Genomic DNA, 23446 nt, shown 5'->3' with positions numbered 1-23446 from the left:
AAGTATAATTAGATCGATAGCATGCTCGTGGCGTCGAGTCAACTACATAACTTCATCATTTAACATCTTTCTCTGGTCTACACAGGTAGCGTAAACTATCTGTATCGCAATTCCTGCCCTTGTGCTAAGGTTTAATATGAAACTGTTTTAAAAGTGATTGGAAATGTAAGCAGGAAATGAAAGGATTATGGGGAGGTACTGAGGTCAATATGACCCTAATTTGAGTAGAACATTTGAACGTTATTAGATCTAAGTGTGGTTCATGGAAAGAGTTCTATGTTTTCACCTTGTTTTGTGGCTTGTACATGGAAGAAATGAGAAGGTTGGGGGAATAGTAAAGTATATTTGATATCGGGACGGAAATACTACTGATACATCGTGGTCCACTGAGTCCCTCCTACTCATTAATCATGCAGTAAGGCAAAGCAAACAAAAAACACCTCAATCTGAGGTCCACCCCCGCTCAGACAAGAGGGCACTTCTCCGAGTCGCCACTCTTCCACGACTCCACAACGCGGTCACTGGGCAGGTCTCCGGCATAGAAACCAGCGTGCTCCTTGTTGATTTGATGAACTTTGACGATCATCGCGTACCGGCGCAAAGATGCCTCCGCGCGCATCTGAGCCACCAAAGAGCCTGCTTCTTCGATGCCGGCTTCTCTGCTGTTGAAGTCCGCCAGAAGATTGTGCAGAGTAATGAATTCCTATTCAAGAGACGACATGTAAGTTATTAATTTACTTAGGATGAAAAGGGACAGAGTAGCCAACTCACCCGGTACCAAACTCGACGTCGTTCAACATCCTCGTCTTCTACCAGCAGCCGTCCGAGGCCGTTCAAGGTCTGTCGGACGCTGTCGAGCCCAGTGGTATCCAGTTTGACCTCCTCCAACTTGCCGGAGCTGTTGGGGGGCAAACTGGAGGACCAAAGGGTCGCTTCTGGGTGCCCTTCTTTATGGGGCTACCGGTCTCACTGGTGGAGACGCGAGAATTGGGTCCGACGGCGCTCCGGGGGCCCTTCAGGGCGTTGGTACTCTCACCCGTGGACATTGGAGCCCGACGGCCAAGGGGCCACTCGGGGTTCTTCTTCTTGAGGCTACCGGTCTCAAGGTTGGGAGTGGGACCTGAGGGAGTGGTGGGAACCGGGGGGACAGGAACCGGGGGAGCGGAAACCGAGGGCTGGACTTTCACCATATCAAACAAAGCAATGGACTTTGAGCGCTTCGTCAAACGGGGTTGGAGAACGAAAGTTGGAACCGGCTCTTCACTGAAAAGCTCCTGGGACAATGTGGATTTTGCGCGCTTCTCAGAACGGGATCGTGTAAAAGCACTGCGAATACCACCCATGACTCGAGAAACTCGTGGAACCGTGGCAGGAACTCTGATGATGCCCGTCTGAATGACAGTACCTTCCATTTCAGGGTGACTCTGGCAGATATCTTCGAATTTGATGCTTTCACTAGCTCCAATCATCCCGACAGATCTGGCTTTGGTAAGATCATGTGCAGTAGTCCCGATTGCTCCTGCAGATTTGGCGACGGTGAGGTCATATGCAGTAGTCCCGCGTTTTCCTGTAGATTTGGCAGGGATGGGGTCGTTGTCGAATTCACCCGGGCTCACAGGGTGGCTGTGCAAGGCCGTCAAAGCATTCATGGATGAAGTCCGGGGGGGAGGGCGCGGGAGAAGGCGTGGGAGAAGATGTGAGCTTGGATTCATCACGGGGCTGACTCCTGAAATTGGGTCAGGGATGTTACGATCGCCATTGAGCATTGCAAAGGTGATAATGTCAGGAGATGGGGGCCGCGTGGTAGATAGCCCTGCCGGAAAATACTGATTGTGAGAACGGGCAAATGATGTATTCGTCTTATCATCGCCAGGCCTGCCAAAGTTCTCGCTGTGCGGGCTGCTGTTTTGGATGATTCGTGGACGAAATTTGCCCTGTGAACGACTCTCGTTGGTAATGACTGGAAGACAACGGGATTGAGCTTCGTCTCCCATGATGACTTTGTTGGCACTCAATGACATGCGAACAGTGGGTCCCAGAGGTGTGGTATCACCGTAATCAGAGCTATCGGAATCTTCTGTGATACTGGGACCACCAGTATCAGGGTTACCGGATGGAGAGGGGGGACGTGGAATTCGCGAGATGGCGTTCCGACGTCCAGGGCTGAATGGTGAGTTATTTCCATAACTCGAGGGGGAGGCTACGAGTATCAAGTCAGTATGAGTGCATCGTTGAGATGCTCGGAAGCACATACCCCGATCTTTCGGCACTCGAAGCATTTTGATATCCTGTAGAGGCTACTGCCTCAAAGATCTTCGGATGGTGGAAGTGATGATGAAACAGGTATTGGAGCAGGGGATGGTACATGAATGGATGAGGGAGGAGAAAAAGAAGAAGGGAGAAGATGGATTATGTTTCGTGTTCAAGTGAATTACGCCGGCGACGACGACAGTAAAGGATTCAATCCTGTACCGTTCTTTCTCACTTGCTCAAGCTTTCTCTCCATCTGAACCAAGCAATTCACCAACAAACTTGGTCTTTAGACAAATCCGAAAGGTGAGTTAGCAGTGAATTCAATTAACATTTTGATCCATCCGAATGATCCATCCGGAGAACAATGAGAATTCATGGGCATGTGTATCCGGGATATCTCAGTTCATCACCAGTCGTTCTCAACGCTCCCATACGAGCCGCTCCTGTCTGAGCCCCCAGATCTGTCTACACCGAAGGTCCTGCATTGTTAAGGTCTAGACTCAAGATCGAGTCCAAACTACAGTGCCTATGCGAGGAGACGCCGACCTGAAACATCACATCCATTCTGAGTGGGGAGCCACATGATGGTAACCCTAGATGTCAAATAATGGTAAGCACCGATGGCCGGTGCGGTCTGTGTCTGCCCAGAAGAAACAAAGCTGGGCCAAATAAACAGCACTCTCACCGCTATCAGCTTCTGACTTATAATCATAATTCTGCCGCCATTGCCGATTCTGCTCCAACATCGAGGGCAGAGCGGGAGCCGAGCGGGCTGGTCTGTGGAGGCCAGCTGAGACTCTCGACATCCCATTCGAAGGCCCCGAGCTCCGGGTGCCAAACGGAGGATAAAACCTCTGGGGAAAGGATTCTCTCCGAGCCCCAGTCATCATCGAAGACTTCGTGTTGAAGCTCCCAGTGGAGACTCAATACGCCATGGCAACTCCTGCCATGTAGTTTGCCCTGTGCCATTTCCCTATTCACTTTCTGCTTCCATCATTTCCACAACCGGTGCACGAGGAACGGCCCAGTTAGCATCACTACTAGCTGGGCTCCAGATCCTGGTGGTGATGGAGCTGACGGTATCCTGTCTTCTAGTCAGTATCAATCTGCAACAGGAAAATCATTTCTATACAAAGATTAACTTATAGGCTCTTCCCGTGTGCCCATTTGGCGCAATCTCTGGATTCCTGCTGTGAGCTGTTCACCAAATTATATCAGTGATGGGCTTTGCACGACTACCATCTTTGTCATCAATACTCCACAGCACACATTACATGACATGGCAGCCGAATATGCACGAACCCGATTTTTTGATTGCCACAAAGGACCGGCTTCTCTAGCGCGGCACTCTGCCGTCGGGTTCTGGCAGCGGAATCTGCTGCAGGTAGGGCCTGTTGTATCTCCCTATATCTTTCACAAGCAGATCGTCAGCTAACATGCTTCAAATAATTAAGAACATGCCAAGGGTGCCAAAGAGACAAAACGTTTAAGCCTGGGCGACCAAAAAAGTCGAGCGCCGAAAGCGCGCTCTGAACGATCACCCACTTATCTTAATTGGACATCTATTTAATATCACTCTTTCCATGGAGTATCACTTACTTATGATCAGATATCAAGTGCGAGATTGATAAAGCCGCGCTGAAAATCAAAATCCAAGGTCGTGGGTCGCAAAGAAATAATACAATATGATAAATTGCAGACGCGTAGGACGCAGGTTGCGAAGGATGGAGAGCGCGTGGCTTTATCTATTGACTTGTGGCAGAAACCCTACGCCGCTATTCAATGATACCGATATCGCTTAAGCTGGTATCTAGTATACTCGATGTTGGATCAGGCACCGTTTCGGTTGTATTGTCTTTGCAGTAGTCGCAGGAGACTAATTTTATCCAAATTCCTTCTCACTATCTATTCACTAGATTTTTAAGCTTCATTCAGATAGCTTACTGTAAATGTTTCTCACAACGCCCGTTGGAGGAAATATGATCCATCGCAATAGAGCTCCACACTATAACCACATTGTCTTCTTATATGAAAATAAATATACAGGCATAGGAATCTAAAGCTTATTTAGAAGGTTTAGAATTTTGAAAAATCGTTCGTTCATTGGTAATTTCCAAAAGCGACGCCGGGCTAAATCCGTTTGAATGATGTCAAATCTTCACTCTGACCGCTTTTGTAGACGCTGAACATCCCCTTGGTCCCCCCGTTTTCTCTTCCCTGTGGCTTTGCCGCTCGAATCAGAGTCCTCTTGCTCGATTCCACCGGTATCGCCTTCATGCCACTCACTAATTTCCCACTCAAAGAATGTAGAGTTGTCCTCGCTCATTCCCTTTCCTCGTTTCGCCCGCATCAATCGACCAAGGCGACTTCCTTCCACCATCTCTTCAAACCAGGGAATACCATCAATCGTACCATGTCGGAAACTCCGAGAGATGATTGGAGTATCTGCAAGCGAAGGTACAATAACAGAAGTGTCTCCTTGGGGCGGTGCAAGGGCAGATGACGTCGAGATATCATGTGCATCATCATCAAGATCATCCGGTAGCAGATTTAGATCACTCAAAGCATGCTGATCCTCCCCAGTAAGACTCCCAATAGCGATCGACATGAAATCCGCTTCATCGGCAGGCTCTTCCGTCCAGAAAGTCAACGGTGTACCACAGAAGCCACAGAAGATGCGGCGAGTCTGGGGAGCATGACGTGGTGTGAATATGCGGCGGATGGAATCGTGAGTTTCGTCGGGAAAGAATGATGTAGTATGTGACTGATACCAGTCCAGTGGCACACGCAGCCAGGCTGTCAATGGTGTCCCGTGAAATCGACCTATAGATGTATAAGCGGGAGGGCAAAGTGGAGCTTGAGCTTGGCTTCGGGTATGAAATCCATACGATTGTCTCGGCTGCTGTCAAAATAGACTTGTGCATGCTCAGTCACATCATCAGGGATCTGTATCTGATATTCATTGCGGCCACATGAGCATGATCCACGGAGTGGCTCGTGGCCCATTGTTGTACACGTAAAAGTAGTATGGAGACAGATAAAGGTGAGCAGATTAAAAATGAGACGAGTTTTGGAGGAAATTTCAATCCAGAGCTTAATTTATAGATTTAGAGCCTTCGATGTGTGTTCAAAGGGAAGAGAGGAAGAAAAAAAAGAAGAAACGAACAGGGTGTGAGGTGGAACCATCTTCTATGACGTTGAAATGTTGCCAAGACTCGCAACCCAACTTGGGTTTCTCCGCAATTCTCAGCTTATCGTTATCGCTATCGCATTTTGTCCACTTCCACTCAGCTCGGTCCCCCCTGTTCCATCCTCTGCTACTCTGGCACAATTAAAAGGGTCTGGGAGAAAGGAAGCACAGGGCACGTGATAAATTTACCCTAACGTCAATCTTTCGTCTTTCCATCCTACGTATCGTCTGCCCTCCCATCTCTGCCGAATCCACTACGACCCACAATGAACCCTGACGACGAAAATGACCGGTCCTCCTCGACCCCCACAGCAGCATCTAAGTCTGTGTCTGGCCAAGAGAAGGAGAAGCCACGTTTGACCGATCAAGAGAAGAAGAACAACCACATCGCGTCGGAGCAGAAGCGCCGCGCTGCCATTCGAGAAGGCTTCGATCGTCTTACAGAATTGGTCCCTGGCTTGGAGGGACAGGGTCGCAGCGAGAGCGTTGTCTTACAAAAGACTGTCGATTTCATGCATCTCAAGTTGCAAGAGCGACATAACCTGATTGCTGAGGTTGAGAGAAAAGGCGGACACGTGGACGACTCCCTGCGACCTTCATAAGCACTCGAATTGCTCTCGGTCTCTCATCCGGCGGTTCAATTCATTTTGAGCCCTTGTTTGGGGTCTTTGCATCTCCTTTGCCATTGTGGTGGGTGCTTTGGCGCGTCATGGATATGCCGAGGTTCGGGAGGCGGGCCTCTTCACTCACACGAAAATGAAAATGAAAATGAAAATGAGTCATGCATTCAAACGAATCTCTTTCTCTATTGCGACCTCCAGCCTGTTATAATCATGATCCGAATTCATGGTTTATGTTGACGACTGTCATCACGGTCCCATCCTTTCAATTGCTCCTTAGCACATTGATGGCTTCCCTTCGCCGACGTCTGTTGGATTTCTTTTATTCTCAATGTTTCTAATACTTCACATATGCTTTTTTTTACATCTTGGGATAGGCAGAATGTATGTCAATTCATCTATGGGTGTGGCTCTGCAGCCACAAGGGCGTTTTGTACCGGTCTGCTTCGAATTTAACAGTTCAACCCCTTTCAACATTTACCATCCGTGCCCCGGTACATTGTACTGCACAGCCCAATGCTGAGTGACAAAAATCTTGGTGAAAATAGGCTGCTCAGGGCAAATAATAAGGAATGCTACCAGACCAGGCCATATTTAGTCTTTTATCCGATTATAGCCGGCCATTGCAAAAAGGGAAGAGTTAAGGCCTGCCCTTCGACAATTCAACAATATCCTACCCGGTTGCCTGCTCAGTTCCCTACTCAGTACTTACCGCGGTCTCCTACACAGTATCATACTCATTATCTAACAGTCTCTTGCTTGGTGACGTTCAAGCGACCACGGTATAAAAGGTGTCTCCTCTCTCTCTTTTCCTTTCTTCTCTCTCTTTTCCATTTAATCTCTCCTTCATGCCTCGACCCTTATTCATACTTCATACCACAATCCCTCCCAATGGCTTGTCAGCTGCCAACGATCAGCCTCATACACAAGCTTCACGAAGGGAATTTTCGAGACTGACTATTGACTAAAAGCAACAATGTCCTCAGTTTCACTCTTCTGTCACTCCCATGATTTCCGCCAGAGATGACAAGGACGAGATCAGAATCCCTGATGCCGCATTTGGGCCAGCAAGACTCCCCCATTGGTTTCCCAAGAGAAAGACCCACCCTAGTGATCGAAATCGGAAGAAAGTCTTCCAAGTCTTGAGGAAAATGCCAAATGGTGACTCAGATCGGCGAAAGGGAGTACAGCGTTTTGCATAACCTGCAAACTTGATCGAACTCTAAGGCTAGTGGTTGATGTTTGGGAGCGACATGCACTGGTGGGACGAGGAGTTGATGCAAGTGAAATCATCAGGGACCAGCATATTATCATCACAAAGAAACAAAAGCACCGGCGAGATTGTGGTTAGAGGAGCTACAATGACTGTTAGACTCAGGCTTCTTGTGAGAAGATTACCGGACGCAAATTCAAGCAGAGAAAAGGACTTGGTGATTGGGGTTGAAAGATTAAAGATAATTGCAGTCGATATGTGGAATCAGCAAAAATTGCTTGGGAGCAGAAAAATGGGTTCACTATTCAATCACGAAACTGAACGCGGAGAAGGCCAAATGCAAGATGGAGAATGAGCATAGCTCTTGGGTTTTTTTTTTCTTGTCTTTTTTTCTCTCTTCTGGTTCTGTATGTGATCCACTTGCCCGTGCCCAATAGATGATTCGCAAGATATCGAGCGAATTGATCTTTTTCCAGGTTATAGGGTATAGGGTATAGCCATTCTTTGGCCTTAATCAGATCGGCGACTGGTAGGGGAAGGATGTTCCTTCGTTATAGTCACGAACATCCTCCGATGAAACGGTCCCCGTTGTCCGCCATTCATTCACCGAGTTTCTAAAAGGTTCAAATTGTTCAAAAGACGCTAGCTGTTCTTCAAGCTCCTACCCGGTCCTCCAATCTGGTCCAACGACTCAACGCCTTGCAGTTGCATACTTAGCCTACCTTATGTCTGGTTACCTTGGGCAATTGATGATAAAATACCAGAAATGGAGTAAGAATCGCGTTTATGCAAGCCGAAGAGATTGCATAGTGACTCCCTCCCCTTGATTTTCATCCTCTTACATAGATAAAACGATAGAACATGAATATCATGCTTTGATTTTGAGGGCTCTTCACAATTTCCATGGACTATTACCTTCCAATATATATTCGGGTATTATCCCCCTTCTCTCTCCACGTCTCTTTTCTTTTCTTCCTAGTTTGCTACTTATTATTCTGGAGATCTCTCCGACTTAACTTATACAGTAAGGAAGAATAGGAAATCTAGACACTTTGATGGGCAGAAAGCCTCCAATACTAGAGTCTACCAATCAGGGGATGATCACTGTGGGGAAAAGCATCGTTATCCGCAAAGCTCGAAACTCGCTCCAACCAACCCAACCCAAACCCAACATTTGAAATTGGAACAACCATGTCAACCTCCAAGACAAACCTCCTCGACCAGGAGGATCCTATTGACTCCCCACCAGCCTACGATGACACAAAACCAACACCAACCCGGGCCCTCCCACGCCCACCACCACTCTCCCTCCCCGCGCTCAACGACCTCCGCAACAAACGAGTAATCCTCGCATCCCAATCCCCCCGCCGACGCCAAATAATCGCATTCCTCGGCCTTCCCAATCTAGAAATCATCCCCTCAAACGCAGAAGAGGACCTCCCCAAATCCCTCGGCCCAGTGGAATACGTTCTAGCAACAGCAACAAAGAAAGCGCAAGCAGTCTACGCACAAGAAATCGACAACGAAATCAAAGGCGAACCAAGCCTGATCATAGCAGCTGATACGATTGTCGTCGATGTAACAACGGAAACCATTCTTGAGAAACCGCGCTCAGAAGCGCACCATTTCTCTATGCTCCGGGCTCTTCGCGACGCTCGCGATCACAAAGTCTATACTGCTCTTGTTCTTATGGCGCCGTTGGCTAGTGCGCGACAGCCTGGGTATGCGATGGAGACGGTTGTGGAGGAGACGAATGTGCGGTTTGATGGGGATGTGACGGATGATTTGCTTATGGCTTACGTGAAGACGAGAGAGGGAGCGGATAAGGCGGGTGGGTATGGATTGCAGGGGCTTGGGTCCATTCTCGTGGAAAAGATTGAGGGAACTTATGATAATGTTGTTGGATTGCCGCTGAAGTCAACTTTGAAGCTTATTGAGACTGTTATGCAGAAGGCTGATGATGAGGATCGGTTGGAGGGGGATCCGCTTTTGGAGTTGGATGAGGAGGATGAGGATGAGTGATTCCTGGTTTTCTATGCATGTGGCTTGGTTATATACATTTAGCATAAAGATGTTTGTAGGGTTCTGTATTTCGGATAGATTAAAATGGGACATACAGTATATGAACTACATATACCTATAGATCAATCTGTATCCGGACTGTATCCAAACTGCGTTCAAATAGGAATACTACTTCCGACATCTGGAGTTATCGCTATTGGCCGTGAAATATTGAAGTATTCAGCTCCGATATATTCGGGCGAGACAAATGAAATTGTGTTTCAAGGACATATACATAGGCGAAACGCCTGGAACCAGATTAAAAACGAACCCAAAACAACCCTTTTCAAATCCACGACACCACTCTATGCGTTCCAGATACGACGCAGAGCCTCAGTAACACCAACATCGTTGGTCTCGAACTCGTACAAACCGACCGCGGTGGTCAAGGTGAAGGCGCGCAGAAGCCACTGGCAGAGAGAGTAGAACTTAGGCACACGCTGGGGACGGAAGTAATCGACAATGGCGGCCCTAGATGATGTCAGAGTGCTTTCATAGTATGGCGGATGTGGGCGGCTGCTTACTCGAATCCGATGTGGGAGTGGGCGACCAGGAGAGTGCAGAGAACGGCGTCCATGACGGGGTTGAGGGAGCCGGCAGCGAAGGGAGCGATGCTGAGGGGGATCAGACCGACGCAGACAGCGCTAAAATAATGTCAGTCATTGTTCTCCATCCGGGTGTATGCGAGGTGCAACGAACCGCTCGAAGGTCCAGTGGTAGCTTCCGTGCATCGGGCTGGGCTTGGGGACCGGAACGGGGTCGTTCACTGTCTCCAGTTAGTAACATTATAACCGCAAGTGAAACCAGTCCATGTTCCGCCAGATGTTGACAATCGTTGTTCTCCAATAAGCATGCAAGGTGGACGTCGTTCAAAAACATAGCGGGACAATCGTCGGAAGTGTAGAATCGGTACGGGTGAGAAACATACTGGTTCCCTCAATGCTCTCTGTAAGAGATGGAATCGCGGTTAGCAAACATATTCAAGCCACTGGACAATCCGCTAATAGTTTCCCGGTAATCAAACGCCATTTCATGCTATGAACTTACGGGGCAGAGGAGGCAGGATCTGCTTGCGGGCAGAAGCGTGGAAAGCCACGGCCTGCGACACGCCAACATTCTGGCGCATGAAAGGCGACCGGGTCGCAAGGGACTGCCGGAGCAGTGACGAACGCGCGAATGAAGCCATTGTGAGGAGTTTGAGGGGAGATGGAGGGTTGCTAGATCAATGCACAAGGATGAAGTTGTGACAACCTCGGGAATCCGACTCGGTATGTCATCCATTTACGGGTCAGGTGATTGGTCAAGAGGTTCCCGCGCAGCCGAAATTGGCCGATGCGGGCGGGACTAAACTCTTTGCCGGATCTGGGGATATCATACAGTGAAACAAGTAAAACTACATATATAAGTAATGTTTTTCATGTAGAGGATATGGAATTGATTATTTGATTTTTTTTATTCAAATTATTACCCTATCTCGAAATAGACTTGGAGAATTTAACTACAGCAAATGAAAATTGAAATCGTTGCAGGCATTATTTCATCTCAATATTTCCTGCCATCTACTTAGAACTTCAGCACAGCCTTGCCCATGTTCTTGCCGTGGTAGATATCAAGCAGACCCTGAGCAGCGTTGTCAATACCATCAGTCTGGTGAATCAGAACCTTGAAGGAACCGTCCTTGATCCACTTCTGTACGTTCTCCTGGTGCTCCTTGGTGTAGACAGGGCCCATGTTCTCATCACCAACAATGAAGCCACGGCAGGTAATGCGCTTGGCAACAAGGTGCATGAGGTTGGTAATGGGGTAAGGCTTAGCGTTGTACTGCGAGATCATACCGCACATCACACAACGGCCAAAGTTGTTCATGGCATCCAGGGCAGCCTCAAAGTGCTCTCCACCGACGTTCTCGTAGTAGATATCAATACCCTCGGGAGCAAGACGCTTAAGCGCATCAGCGGGCTTCTCCTTCTTGTAGTTGAAACCGCCATCAAATCCAAGATCCTTCAGGATGTAGTCGAGCTTGTCGTCGGAGCCAACGGATCCGATCACACGGAGACCCTCGTGCTTGGCGAGCTGACCGACCAGCTGGCCGACGGCACCACTGGCAGCAGACACAAAGATGGTCTCGCCCTTCTTGGGCTTGCCGATGTCGTACAGGGAGGAGTACGCGGTCAATCCAGGCATACCCAGGGGGCCAAGGAAGACACGGATATCCTCCAGACCAAGAGGGTTGTCGATCTTCTTAATGCGCACCATATTGGGGCTGTCCAGAACGGTGTACTCCTGGATGGGCAAGAAGCCGATCACCAGGTCGCCCTCCTTGAAGTCGGCATTGTTGGAGCGCAGGATCTTGCCAATGGTGTTGTTGTCGATAGGCTTTCCAAGCTCGAAGGGGGGAGAGTAGGACTTTGTTTCGGGAGCGCGCATACGGCCCCGCATGTAAGGATCAAAGCTGCTGTAGAGGGACTGGAGGACGACACCGTTCTCGGGGGCAGCGGCATCGGGACCATAGCCAACCTCACCAATGGTGAGATCCTCGCCAACCTTGGGGTATTGCGCAGGCGCAGGGACCTTGCTGAAGATGAGTGCCTTGTTGACCATGATGTAGGGGATGCGAAGAATGTGGTATATAGAAGTTTCAAATTGAAGAATGGAGCAACACTTGGGTTTTATATAGTACGGGGCAGAGGGCCCGAGGCAAAAACCCAGATTGAATTAATATTATAAAGCAGATGTTACCTTGCCGAGGGGGCCCGGAGAAGCTTCTCGAGAAGGTTATGGGGTTTTGAATACATGTGCTGGATCCACTCAAGTGCTTCGAAAATATTACATTTCAATACATAATTCATAATTTGATAGATATACTCGTCATAATTATTTCATAACCGGGGATCTACCCCTTCGCCACAACTCTAAGTCTAGAAAAAGCTCTTCAATATCTTTGGAAACCTTGTATGTGGAGTCAATATGGACTACAGTACGGAGTACAAGGGTGGAGCTTCGGAGGAACTGAAAACAATCAGGCCGACGGACACCGCCATTCCAGGCAAGAGGACCGTTCTTCAAGAATAAGCCTTGAAACCATGAGAAATCGAAATAAATACTCCGTATGCCGATTCTTGATTTCTCAGCACGGAGCAGACTACCAGTTCTGGCATCATAGCGGGGAGGCAAAGTGGATCAATTTCGGACAGAATTTTTATCATTGGTTCCTTCAATTTAACTCTCCAGATTACCATATAAGTGGCTGCATGGTACTTTTTACCTTGAAAATATATAGATATCCTTGTCTAGCGCACAAATTATTCATTCAAGATCAGAGAAAACAGCGCTCAGAGGTATCAAACATTAAGTACATAAACCAGTTCAACGTGGAAGTTCCCATCTTCCATCTAACCCCTACCAGCCAGATACTCTGGCGCCTTGGACACGAAAAAGTCCTTGCCCTTAATCATGCGGATCATGAAACTCCACGGAACAAAGCCAAAGAGCTGTCCAGTACCACCGGACTCGCCAACAGGTACCAACATCGTAATACTCTCACCCTGATCATAAGACTTGCGGTCACCCTTGTTCAGAATATCGACCTTGATGTTATGAGCTGCCACTCGAGCCTGTTCGGCCGCCTTGAATCCAAGACGCATCCAGTTGGTGGTGATGTCACCAGCTGCGTAGATTGGCAAGACCCCTGAGCTCTCGGTTGACTGCACGCGCAATTCCTTGTTGACTCTAACCCACCCCTCGGTGGCGAGCAAGGACTCAGGAATAAAGCTGTTGTTCGGGATGGAACCAGTGGTGGGGATGTAAAGATCGGTGGTGAGCTTATCACCACTGTCCAAGGAGATAATCCATGAGTCACCTGAAGCCTCGACCCCGAGGACACGCGTAGAGGTGATCAAGTTGACATTTTTCTTCTTGAGCATATTCTCTGCGGCGGTACTGGCAGATGACTTGAGTGTATGCAGAACTCGGTCTGTCGCAGAGACCAGCGTGATGGAAACGTCGCTAGAGTTCTCTGCCACTGCTTCGGCAAGTTCACCAGCCAGTTCCACTCCGACCGGGCCTGCACCACCGATAACGATGCTCTTGGCACTGGTGGTTAGCTTCTGGGCTGCCTCGATGAGCTCCTTCATATCGTCGCGCCCCGAGTGCTTGAAAGGGATTTCAGTGCCGGTGACTTGACCGGTTGTGGAGGGAGTGGTGGCACCCGAACCGATTAGAAGGTAGTCATATGGCAGCGATTTGACGTCGCCGTCATTAGAGGTTACGGATACAGTGTTGGAGGAGATATCCATAGCAGTCACAGTTCCAGCAATAAATTCAAATGAGTTTTCCGCATATTGGGCAAATGCCTCCTTGATGGGAAGAAGATACTGGTCGGCATGGAAAGCGTTTGGCTTGGCAAGGATACGGGGAGCAGCGATATTCCAGTAAAAGCTTGTTGAGGGATTGATCAGAGTGACCTTAGCTTTCAAGGCACTAGCATCACGCAGTAACTCATGGGCAGCGGTAACACCCACCGTGGAAGCTCCAATGATCACAATGTTGACCATGATGGAAGGTTGGTAAAAAAAAACAAAGTTTAGGGGGTTAGAAAAAACTTCATATTTGCCGTGATTGGGGACTAGTCTTCTTATAGGAGTTCCAGTTCCAAGGAATCCAGACCCCCACTCCACACCGATTTTGCGGGACATTAGTATGTACTAGTGTGGCTCATTTTCTTTAAATTCTGTTATCGTTCATGGGTAAGTTTGAGCACCAATTGAATTACGCTTATCAATCCAATGATTGTGCACAGAGTAGAGAAAATCCCTTGACCTAGCCAAGATGAGAGACATCGAGACTAAAATCTTACACGTCTAACCTTATCTCATAGTACTAGTCCTCACTGGCATATAAAGCTTCAGTTTAGTAACAAACCTTTTTCAGATTGTAACAAGACTTGGGATTTCATACTTTATACATATTAGTCATAATCAAGTATTTGGATAACATTTTCCGATATTCAGATAGGTATTCAGATCGGTAATAAGAAGGTTCGTAGCCTTGAAAGTCCAAATCGCGGAAAAACTTACTCTCTCTCTCTGCCTCAGGCATCCAGGAACCCCCTTATCGATAAGTGTCATGTGATCGCATGTTTTAATTTTCCCTTTTTTTCTGCGCGACGCTCCGCTCAAGTTGCGATAGGCATCCTTTCATCAATCCATATTTTCATCATGCTTGGTGTTTTCCGCCAATTCGGCGTCTCACAGGCGATCCGCACATCTGTGCCTCGTAGCCTTTCTTCACGATGGGCTCCTCAACTGTCCAAGTTGCAGCCTTTGGCCATCCGGACTCCTGCGCTTGGTCGATCATTCCAAACCTCCTTCCCTGCCCTGAAGGCCGCCGCTGGACCGGTGCCTACCCGGATCGATGAGGAAGAGTTGATCACCAAGTTTGCTGATCTCAGAAACAATGATCTTATTGATGAGATGATCGTCCGAAACATCACCCACCCTGCTCGTATGGGCTTGGAGACCATGACCGCCGTCCAAAGCGAGACAATTCACCAAATGCTGAAGGGCGATGATATGTACGTCTACCTAAGCTATACCAAATGCCATCGATCTATTTACTGACCACTTCTACAGCCTTGCGCAAGCCAAGACCGGTACCGGAAAGACCCTCGCCTTCCTTCTCCCTACCATGCAGAACATCATGAACGACCCTACCCTCACATTGAAAGCCGATGGCCCCGCTCACAGACGCGGCCCAAGAGCCTCCTCCAGTGATATCAGAGCCCTGATCATCTCTCCCACCCGTGAGCTTGCTGAGCAGATCGCTGCGGAAGCCCGGAAGATGACCCCCGGCACTGGTCTGCTAGTCCAGACCGCCGTCGGTGGCACACAGAAGAGAGCCGGACTTCAGAAGATTCAGCGTGAGGGTTGCCACCTGCTGGTCGGTACCCCTGGTCGTATCAAGGATATCCTGTCCGACCCTTACAGTGGCGTGACGACTCCTCAGCTGAACACCCTCATCCTCGATGAGGCCGATCGTCTTCTTGACCAGGGTTTCTCTGAGGAAATTAATGAGATTTCCGCCCTGCTTCCGGATCCTCTCCAGGTGCCCCGTCAAACTCTGATGTTCTCCGCCACTGTTCCTAAGGAGGTCCTGAAGATGGTTAACCGAACCATGAAGCCGGATTACAAGTATGTCAAAACCGTTCGGGATGACGAAGTCCCGGTCCACCTTAAGGTGCCGCAGAAGTTCGTTATCCAGCCTGGTTATGAGAACGCTCTTCCTGGTGTCCTCGAGCTTGCCCAAGTATACCAGGCACGTCAACAGGAAGACCCCGAGTTGCGCCCGTTCAAGGCTATTGTCTACTTTAACTCCACCAGTGAGACTCAGCTCGCTGCTGAGGCTTTCCAAAACCTGCCCCGTGGCAGCCGTGAGGACCCTTCCAATGCCCCTCTGGGTCGCATGCGCTTCCTGGAGATCCACTCGCGTCTCAGCCAGCGCCAGCGAACCTACGCCGCTGATGCTTTCCGCCGTGCTCCCGAGGCTATCCTATTCTCATCGGATGTGACTGCTCGTGGTATGGACTTCCCGGATGTCACCCACGTCATCCAGATTGGTGTTCCTAACGACCGTGAGACCTACATCCACCGAACTGGCCGTACCGCTCGTGCTGGTAAGACCGGTGAGGGCTGGGTCTTCATCCACGCCAACCAGATCGATAACCTAAGTGACAAGTGTCATGGTATGCCTGTCACGCAGGATCGCCAGACTCTGCAAACTTCTTCTGTGGACATGTCTAAGAGCATTGATGATGCTCCTGAGGCCGCCCGCAACACTATTGAGCTCATCAACAACGCCATGACCAAGGTCTCTGGAGACCTGAAGTTCCACACTTACCGCGCTCAGCTTGGCTCTACTCTGCAGACCTTCAACAGCAAGCGGACTGCCATTAATGTTCTCAACCGACTGGCCGTTCACGGATACCGTCTTGCCGAGCCCCCAGCTCTTAGCTCCGCCCTTGTGAAGAACCTTGGACTCCGCAACATCCCTGAAGTTAGAGTCGATGACACCCGTCGTCCTTCCAGTGGAGATGATAACCGCAGACCCGGTGGTTTCGGTGGTGACCGTGACCGCCGCAGCCCTCGTGCTTTCGGAGGTGATCGTGGCTCTCGTTCCTTCGGCGGCGACCGTGGTTCCCGTTCCTTCGGCGATCGTGAGCGCTCCCCTCGCTCTTACGGTGGCGACCGTGGCGACCGTGGTTCCCGTTCCTTCGGCGACCGTGAGCGTTCCCCTCGTTCTTTCGGCGGTGATCGCGAGCGTTCCTCCCGCTCCCGTTTGTTTGATTAGATCTTGATGACCCGGTCAGGAATCGGGGACGGTCTTCAAAAGTGACGATTTGCCGTTGTCATTGTATTTTTTTTCTTGGTTTATCGTTTCGCTCTTCCGTTCCTGATGACAAAAGAAACCTGATAGAGTTTTCCATCCTCGCATTTGGGCGGCGTTCTGTCTCTCTTCCTCTGACATCTGTACCATATGTCGATTCCCCATTTCAACTTCTCACCTCTTGTCTTATATTGCAATTTCATACTGGGCCTGGGTATCAAGATTATAATCAATTACAATGTACTATTACCTGGAATTTTCATATCTAGTAGACTCTTGCTGTATTCCATGTTCAAATGTTCCCTGGGTTTTGGGCGTTGTCCTAGGTACTTTCAATCAATCGTGGGTTGCACAAGTGGAATTAGCCCCCGTGCCTTGGACAGTGTCGCGGAAATGATGTACACCAGGACAAGTCTGTATCCAAAAGCTATGTACATACCATATTTACTGTTTGATTATACATACACCTATCTATTCAGCAATGAATTAATCCCAAAGTCCAGACAAGGTCGAATATTGGCATGGATAAGGATCTAAGGATGAAAGGTATATATAATTCAATCACGTACCTCATATACTGCCCAACCAGAGAAAATAACATGAACAGAGAAATCTACTGCAGGCAGATACTTACAATGAAAAGAACAAAAACGACCACAAGTCCCTATTTTCCAAGATTGTTCCTACTCGCGAGCAATCATGTGTTCCCGCGCAGGACCAGTTCCAATCCACTTGATAGGAACACCACCAATCTCCCGCTCAATAAACTCAATGTAAGAACGAGCATTGGCCGGCAAATCCTCATACTTCGTGACACCCATAGTGTTAGACTTCCAACCCGGCAAAGTAACATACTCAACCTCAATCTTCTCAATGACATTGGGATCAGCAGGGAACGATCCAGTCGTCCGCTTACCACAGGGCAGCTTGTACGCAACTCCAACCTTGATCTCATCAAAGTCATCCAGGACATCGAGCTTGGTGAGGTTCAGCGCAGTGTAGTGGTTGATCGCGTGCGAGTACCGAGCAAGAACAAGATCCAACCAACCACAGCGGCGCTTGCGGCCGGTAGTCACACCGAACTCGCGACCGACGACCTGCAGCTTCTCGCCATCGGCGTTGAGCTGTTCGGAGGGGAAGGGACCCGAGCCGACGCGGGTGGTGTACGCCTTCAAGACACCGATGACGTTCTTGATGCTCTGAGGGTTCAGGGCGAGGGCCTGAACTGCGCCGCCAAGGCCGGTGGAGGACGAGGTGACGAAGGGGTAGGTGCCGTGGTCGAGGTCGAGCATGAGGGCGTTAGCGCCTTCGACCAGGGTGTTGGGGGAGTTCTTGTGCTCCTGCAGGAACTCGAGCTGGTCGACGATGTAGGGCTGGAGCTTGGTGCGGTATTCCTAGTGAAGTAAGTATATTACATATACCAAAGCGTCAGTTTTTGTTCTGGTTTCATACCTTGAATCGAGCAATCTCCTCCTCGACATCATATGCCAGGTCACCGAAACGTGCCCGGTAGGAGGTATCCAGAGTGCGCAACTTGCGCTCAAAGGTCACCTCGTCCATAATCTCACCAACGCGAACACCGCGACGCGCAGCCTTGTCACTGTAGCAGGGACCGATACCCTTACCGGTAGTGCCAACCTTGCGGCCACCGAGACCCTTCTCCTCAAGACCATCGACAACGGAGTGGAGATCAAAGCAGACGTGTGCGCGGTCAGAGACGAAAATGCGCTTGCTAGCGGAGGTGAGACCCTTAGCTTCCAAGTGGCCGAGCTCCTTGAAGAAGCTGGGAACGTGGAAGACAGTTCCGGCGCCGATGAGGTTGATACATTTAGGCGAGACAAGACCGGAGGGCAGAATGTGGAAGTCGTAGGTCACGTTGTCGTGAACGATAGTGTGGCCGGCGTCTATAAAGAGTTAATTAGATTGGATTGGATCTAAGGGCCCGGGTATTCCATTTTCTCGTCAAAGGTTTGAAATTTAAATCGCATAGGTCACACTTACTATGGCCACCAGCTGCACGACAGCAGAGTGTCGCCTGCTGCGAGAGCATGTCTGTGATCTTTCCCTTTCCTGTTCATCGAAGACCCGGTTAATCACCGTTTTCACATATTCATGTCGTCCATGTCTCAGGCGTTCATCGGTACTTCAGCGCGGGGCTGGCGGGGTCGACATACCTTCATCTCCCCATTGACTTCCAAGAACGATGGAAACCATGATTGCGGAATGTGGGGTGTGTTATCAATTAGAATCAATTGCTGCGCTTCGATTGGCAATTGGCGAACAAGTGCTAGTGGCGGAGGATTGGAGAAGATGAGAAGTAAGTCCGGCTTCGGATGGCGGGGCAGGCAATCTGAGTGTACGGTCAGTTCCGGTGTGTTTTTTTGCAACAATGCTGGAGCGATCTTGTTAGGACACTGGGGAGAACTAGCAACCTACTGACTGTGTGCTTTTGATATGAAGATTTTCAATTGCGACTATTCAGTCTGGCTAGAATCGACTTTTCTTATATTTCGGAGTGACTCACAATATGCAATATGGTAATTTATTAAATTTTTCCCGTGTATTAATGGTATGTAATATACCTATTTTATGTTGCCTTGATGCCTGAAGGAAGACGGAATGATTATTATCCGTACCTTAGGTCCACAACAGATACACATCTTGAAGTATTCAAATGTTAGTAGCGGTACATGGAGAATTAAGACATAATACAAGCAATATAGAAAGAGTCGATGACTCTGAGGTCATATGAATCACATGTATCATGACCATTAATAGGCATAAACCAAGACCTTGCGCCTAACCTTGGAATAAGTAGTAGAAACACCCGAGCCCGAATCATAACTCATGCAAAATATCCAGGGTATTATTCATCGAGCTGACCAAAAACACCATGCCAACATGCAGGACCCTCTAATCCTAACGCCGAAGCTACCCAAGGTAGATATCCAAGTTCATCATTCATCATATAGTAGAAAAAGATACCACTTTCCCACCATTCCGAATCCACTCTCGGAGGCGTCCAAGGGCAAGAATACAATCCCGATGCATCTCACAGGCAACTTCCCAATGCTTCCGTACTTGAACATCCTCTTCGATGCCACGCAGATAAGCGCTGAATCCACCCTTGCCACTTCCAGGAATCAGAGTGTCGTCGAATGTGTCCATGTCGTGCTTCTCGATTTTGTCATCTGTATCGTCGTCGTCGATCTTGAGGCGAGTAGAGTCCCCGACGGCGCTGATCCAATTGGGTGAGAGGCCTGTCTCGATGGCTTCTTGGCGGGCGTGGAAATAGAGTAGCATGCGGCGGTTAAAGACGTTCCAATCGTGCATGTAGGTGCCCATAGCAGAGACGTAATATTGCCATTTCTCAAGAGGGAGAACCATTATCCCTGGAGAAAGGGCAACGGTTTCTGGTGCCGAGGGTCGTTTAGGGGGGTTAGGTAATTTGAGCTCGCGGGGGCGAATGTCACGCTGGGTCGTAGTCTGTTGCTTTGCGCGAGATTCAAATGGCAATGTAGCGTGCACATCATCTAAGTTCTCGATACCACCGCTGTTGGTGCTAGTGAATGGTGCAGTGTTGCGAAGATTTTCCAGATTAAATAATGGGGTGCGTGTCTCCGTATTCGATGCATTGCCTTCGGCCTTCGATGACTGGGCATTTCTGCTCGCAGGGGCCTCTTGACCAACGTTGAGATCTGGGTAAACTGCGCTCTTAGCCCCAGCAGACGCCTTCTTTGGCACGGATGGTGATTCGACGTCAATGTCCATAGCCTCAGCATCTGCGGCAGCCCAAGCTTTTCCATCAACCTCTTCAACATCGGGAACTGATTCAGGCACAGTACCGTTTACGGTCTCCTTCGCCTCATCAGCCTCTGACGCCACGCTTGCAGCCTGCGGAGCACTCCGCACCTTTGTTCCCGCCCTAGACTGTTTTCTCGGGCTTCGAGGCGGAGTGTGTGATGCTCTATGTTTATCCGACTTGGGAACATCCCAAGTAAGATTGTCTAACGATTTCGACCATTCGTCCGCAAGAAACTTGGCCGCTGCGAATGGGGTAGGAGCCTGCTGTGTTTTCGGTTGGGACGGATCATCAGCTATACCAAATGCATTTGCGCTAGCAGGCCCTTTCGAAGGGGTCGATTGCGCAGAATCCTGTGGATTGGTCCGACCCCGGGGCTTTGAGTTGGGAGAGTTGCGCGCTGCAGCAAAATTCGAAGCTGAAGCTCCAATGAAATCGAATTCAGAGAGGTGACCTCTCCAGTCTTCAGCAGAGAATTTCTTGTGAAGATGATTCATATCACTGGTGCTTCGGCGTCCAAATGCCGCAGTCTTGGGATTGGTACTCTGTGTAGGATCGGTTCTGGATACGAATCAGTCGGACATGTACATCACAAACAATACCAAAAGTAAACATACCGAGAAGTGGAGCCTTTAAACTGATCGGGTGGTTGCGGGCGATTCGAGCCTCGAGTAAATGCGGCGCTATCTGAATTATGTCCTTTATTGTCGTCGCTGTCAGCCGTAAGATCTCCAAATCCAGGGACCCTTCGAGGTCTGCGAGTGCCTTTATTTGACGGGCTTGGCGCTTCCTCGTAGCGATGCCGGGTGGAAGGTTCCTCACCAGTTCCGAGGCTGGAATCTGCCTGTCGATGAAAGTCGGAGAATTTTTGATGCGGTGGAAGGCGACTCTTGGGAACGGCCTTGGGCTTGTTGCTTCGGGTGCTTCGGGGCGGTACTTCCTCAAATTCATCCTCCGACTCCAGGTCACTTGAGCTCGTAGAGGAATCAGGATCAGGTGAGTAGCGCCTGGGCTTAGGGCTGGCGCTTCGGTGTCTTTCGTTTGGCTGAGGGTACCCCGGGCTTGTGTTGGTGCGAGGGTTGGATGTCCGGAAACTGCCTGGGGGTGGGCGCGTACTTGTAGGTCGAAGTGGAGTGCTGGAAAAAAAAGTCTTCTCTCCTCCCGTAGACGCGTATCCTCTCCTGTTTCGCTCAAACTCCTCGGTAAATAGTGGAGGCTCAGGTGCTGGTGGGGGTTTCTTTGCAGTTGGTGGCGGCGCAGATTCGAAATACATGCTGCTCGGCCGTTCGCTTCGATTGTGAGTATAAGCTGAAGTATTCCGCGCCGGGGGCTCATCGCCTCCAGCGGCAGTTCCTGGGGCGAATCCTTGCTTTTTCCTGCCTGAGTTAGGACTGACGTTATCCTGCGATTTGACGCCTTCTTTGAAATATTGGTAGGCAGATTTTGGTCGAGTTCCACTCCCATTCCCAAAGGGGCTGTTCTGCTGTTTCGGCGTGCTACCAGTGGGGTTTCCAGCACTGGTGCGTCCAGTCTGGGGATCAAAGCCTCGCCATGATGATCCTGCATTAGAAGCACCTCTCATCCCAGAAAAGCCCTTGAACGCGTCGGCCCTCGTCTGCGCGTCATCCTGCCGCGGAGTCCATTGCTGCGGGCCTGCACGAGCATGTGCAGAATATCTCTGAGCGCCAGCTGATGCTCCATTCGGCGTTGCACCTCCCCACTGCTCGTACGCGGGTCGTGGATTTGGGGTCTTGGGGGCTCTGGGAGGAGGAGCCGCAGGGGCTTGGGTCGATCTGCGCTGGGTATTCGTTCTCGGGGGTCCGTAGACTTTACCATATCCTGCGCGCAGTCGATCTGTATCGTACTTGAGTCGTGTTTGAGGATCACTAAGTATCTCATGGGCGGCTTGGATAGATTGGAACTTCGCAATAAACTCTGTTTCCCTTCCGGGATTCCTGTCAGGATGAAACTTAAGAGCTAGAGACTTCGGGTTAGTGGCATTTTCTTTGTTTGATATTTCAGCCTCCATTACCTAGCTTCCGGAACTGTTTCTTGATATCTTCAGACTCCGCGCTTGGAGCTAGACCCAAGTCCGCATAGTAGTCCCTCCGTACGTCGGCCTTCACCATCTTTATCTCGTTGTTGCGAGGAAATGGGTCAAAGAGAACACAGGGTACATAATCGTTATTTAATTGAACGCTTGGATGATTCTAGGGATTTTGTTTCGAGACAGCCAGAAAGTCGCATACAAATGCGATGATGCAAGTTCTGGTTGAGATAGAAGGAAGGTCGAAGTAAACCTGAAATCTTCGTGTGATAAACTTCTACTGGAGGCTAGGCAGTGATCGTTATCCAAAAGAACGAAGGTGTCGCTGGACTCGGTTGCCTGCAGGATCCGCTAAGATAGGGCTGATCAGTATCGATCGGACTGAGACAAGTATGGATCGGTGCTGCGGTCGCGTCCAACAGGAAGAACAATGTTTCTCGATCGTATGTATGGGAGGTGGTGAGGTGAGACCGAAGAAAGGGACAGTTGAACCCGCGGGGGCTGAGGAACCGAAATGCAGTCGTGGGGCACCTGATGAGGCAGTTAAGTCAGGCAGTTGGGTCCAAGCGCCAGATCGCGCCGGGTGAAGCAGCCAATGTGAGCACTTTCGCGGTGTGCCGTCAGCAAATGGGACTGGACGTTGGAGTTGGCTGGGGAAGGAAAAAAGCGGACTTTGTTTGTTTTGCCGCGGAACTTTTTTTGATTGTTGCTGCCCAAGGCATTCTCTGATCTAGACTGACACTACACTGTGCAAAACCACTTTCCTGGCAGAATAACATGAATAAGATCTGCAAAGTATAGTTTATGTAGATTCGAGTGGATTCGCCTATATTGTATATGGAAAAAAGAATATATGGTGTATAATATATGGTATCCCAAA

The 23446-nt window shown here is 49.5% G+C and overlaps 11 protein-coding genes across 11 annotated transcripts; 3 read left to right on the top strand and 8 right to left on the bottom strand.

The window, feature by feature from the left end:
• Nucleotides 1-463: 463 nt before the first annotated feature.
• Nucleotides 464-2279, bottom strand: N7520_004518 (uncharacterized protein; the record flags this gene model as incomplete). Its single annotated transcript, XM_057138452.1, has 4 exons — nucleotides 464-703; nucleotides 772-957; nucleotides 999-2200; nucleotides 2255-2279. The coding sequence occupies 4 exons, from the start codon at nucleotides 2277-2279 to the stop codon at nucleotides 464-466; spliced, it is 1653 nt and encodes a 550-aa protein (XP_056996659.1).
• Nucleotides 2280-2961: 682 nt separating this feature from the next.
• Nucleotides 2962-3222, bottom strand: N7520_004517 (uncharacterized protein; the record flags this gene model as incomplete). The annotated part of the gene is made up of 1 exon (XM_057138451.1): nucleotides 2962-3222. The coding sequence occupies one exon, from the start codon at nucleotides 3220-3222 to the stop codon at nucleotides 2962-2964; it is 261 nt and encodes an 86-aa protein (XP_056996658.1).
• Nucleotides 3223-4411: 1189 nt separating this feature from the next.
• Nucleotides 4412-5259, bottom strand: N7520_004516 (uncharacterized protein; the record flags this gene model as incomplete). The annotated part of the gene is made up of 2 exons (XM_057138450.1): nucleotides 4412-5076; nucleotides 5142-5259. The coding sequence occupies 2 exons, from the start codon at nucleotides 5257-5259 to the stop codon at nucleotides 4412-4414; spliced, it is 783 nt and encodes a 260-aa protein (XP_056996657.1).
• Nucleotides 5260-5709: 450 nt separating this feature from the next.
• Nucleotides 5710-6045, top strand: N7520_004515 (uncharacterized protein; the record flags this gene model as incomplete). The annotated part of the gene is made up of 1 exon (XM_057138449.1): nucleotides 5710-6045. The coding sequence occupies one exon, from the start codon at nucleotides 5710-5712 to the stop codon at nucleotides 6043-6045; it is 336 nt and encodes a 111-aa protein (XP_056996656.1).
• Nucleotides 6046-8467: 2422 nt separating this feature from the next.
• On the top strand, nucleotides 8468-9298 carry N7520_004514 (nucleotide diphosphatase; the record flags this gene model as incomplete). Its single annotated transcript, XM_057138448.1, has 1 exon — nucleotides 8468-9298. One exon carries the CDS (start codon nucleotides 8468-8470, stop codon nucleotides 9296-9298), a length of 831 nt encoding a protein of 276 aa, XP_056996655.1.
• A 344-nt stretch (nucleotides 9299-9642) lies between these two features.
• N7520_004513 (CybS family protein) lies at nucleotides 9643-10549 on the bottom strand (the record flags this gene model as incomplete). Its single annotated transcript, XM_057138447.1, has 5 exons — nucleotides 10385-10549; nucleotides 10266-10283; nucleotides 10037-10103; nucleotides 9862-9981; nucleotides 9643-9808 (listed from the first exon to the last, which is right to left on the bottom strand). The coding sequence occupies exons 1-5, from the start codon at nucleotides 10521-10523 to the stop codon at nucleotides 9643-9645; spliced, it is 510 nt and encodes a 169-aa protein (XP_056996654.1). The 5' UTR covers nucleotides 10524-10549.
• A 351-nt stretch (nucleotides 10550-10900) lies between these two features.
• Nucleotides 10901-11938, bottom strand: N7520_004512 (MDR family NADP-dependent oxidoreductase; the record flags this gene model as incomplete). The annotated part of the gene is made up of 1 exon (XM_057138446.1): nucleotides 10901-11938. One exon carries the CDS (start codon nucleotides 11936-11938, stop codon nucleotides 10901-10903), a length of 1038 nt encoding a protein of 345 aa, XP_056996653.1.
• A 791-nt stretch (nucleotides 11939-12729) lies between these two features.
• N7520_004511 (NAD(P)/FAD-dependent oxidoreductase) lies at nucleotides 12730-13890 on the bottom strand (the record flags this gene model as incomplete). Its single annotated transcript, XM_057138445.1, has 1 exon — nucleotides 12730-13890. One exon carries the CDS (start codon nucleotides 13888-13890, stop codon nucleotides 12730-12732), a length of 1161 nt encoding a protein of 386 aa, XP_056996652.1.
• A 663-nt stretch (nucleotides 13891-14553) lies between these two features.
• helA (putative DEAD box RNA helicase HelA) lies at nucleotides 14554-16681 on the top strand (the record flags this gene model as incomplete). Its single annotated transcript, XM_057138444.1, has 2 exons — nucleotides 14554-14909; nucleotides 14968-16681. The coding sequence occupies 2 exons, from the start codon at nucleotides 14554-14556 to the stop codon at nucleotides 16679-16681; spliced, it is 2070 nt and encodes a 689-aa protein (XP_056996651.1).
• A 719-nt stretch (nucleotides 16682-17400) lies between these two features.
• On the bottom strand, nucleotides 17401-18931 carry adB (adenylosuccinate synthase ADE12; the record flags this gene model as incomplete). Its single annotated transcript, XM_057138443.1, has 4 exons — nucleotides 17401-18111; nucleotides 18170-18621; nucleotides 18719-18787; nucleotides 18892-18931. The coding sequence occupies 4 exons, from the start codon at nucleotides 18929-18931 to the stop codon at nucleotides 17401-17403; spliced, it is 1272 nt and encodes a 423-aa protein (XP_056996650.1).
• A 750-nt stretch (nucleotides 18932-19681) lies between these two features.
• Nucleotides 19682-22648, bottom strand: N7520_004508 (uncharacterized protein; the record flags this gene model as incomplete). Its single annotated transcript, XM_057138442.1, has 3 exons — nucleotides 19682-21080; nucleotides 21137-22496; nucleotides 22552-22648. The coding sequence occupies 3 exons, from the start codon at nucleotides 22646-22648 to the stop codon at nucleotides 19682-19684; spliced, it is 2856 nt and encodes a 951-aa protein (XP_056996649.1).
• Nucleotides 22649-23446: the final 798 nt, after the last annotated feature.

The sequence above is a fragment of the Penicillium odoratum genome (assembly GCF_028828045.1).
Source record: "Penicillium odoratum strain IBT 22623 chromosome Unknown utg000004l_segment0_segment0, whole genome shotgun sequence".
NCBI lineage: Eukaryota > Fungi > Ascomycota > Eurotiomycetes > Eurotiales > Aspergillaceae > Penicillium > Penicillium odoratum.
The sequence above is the reverse complement of the archived record's forward strand: the minus strand, read 5'-3'. Positions and strand labels throughout refer to the sequence as shown.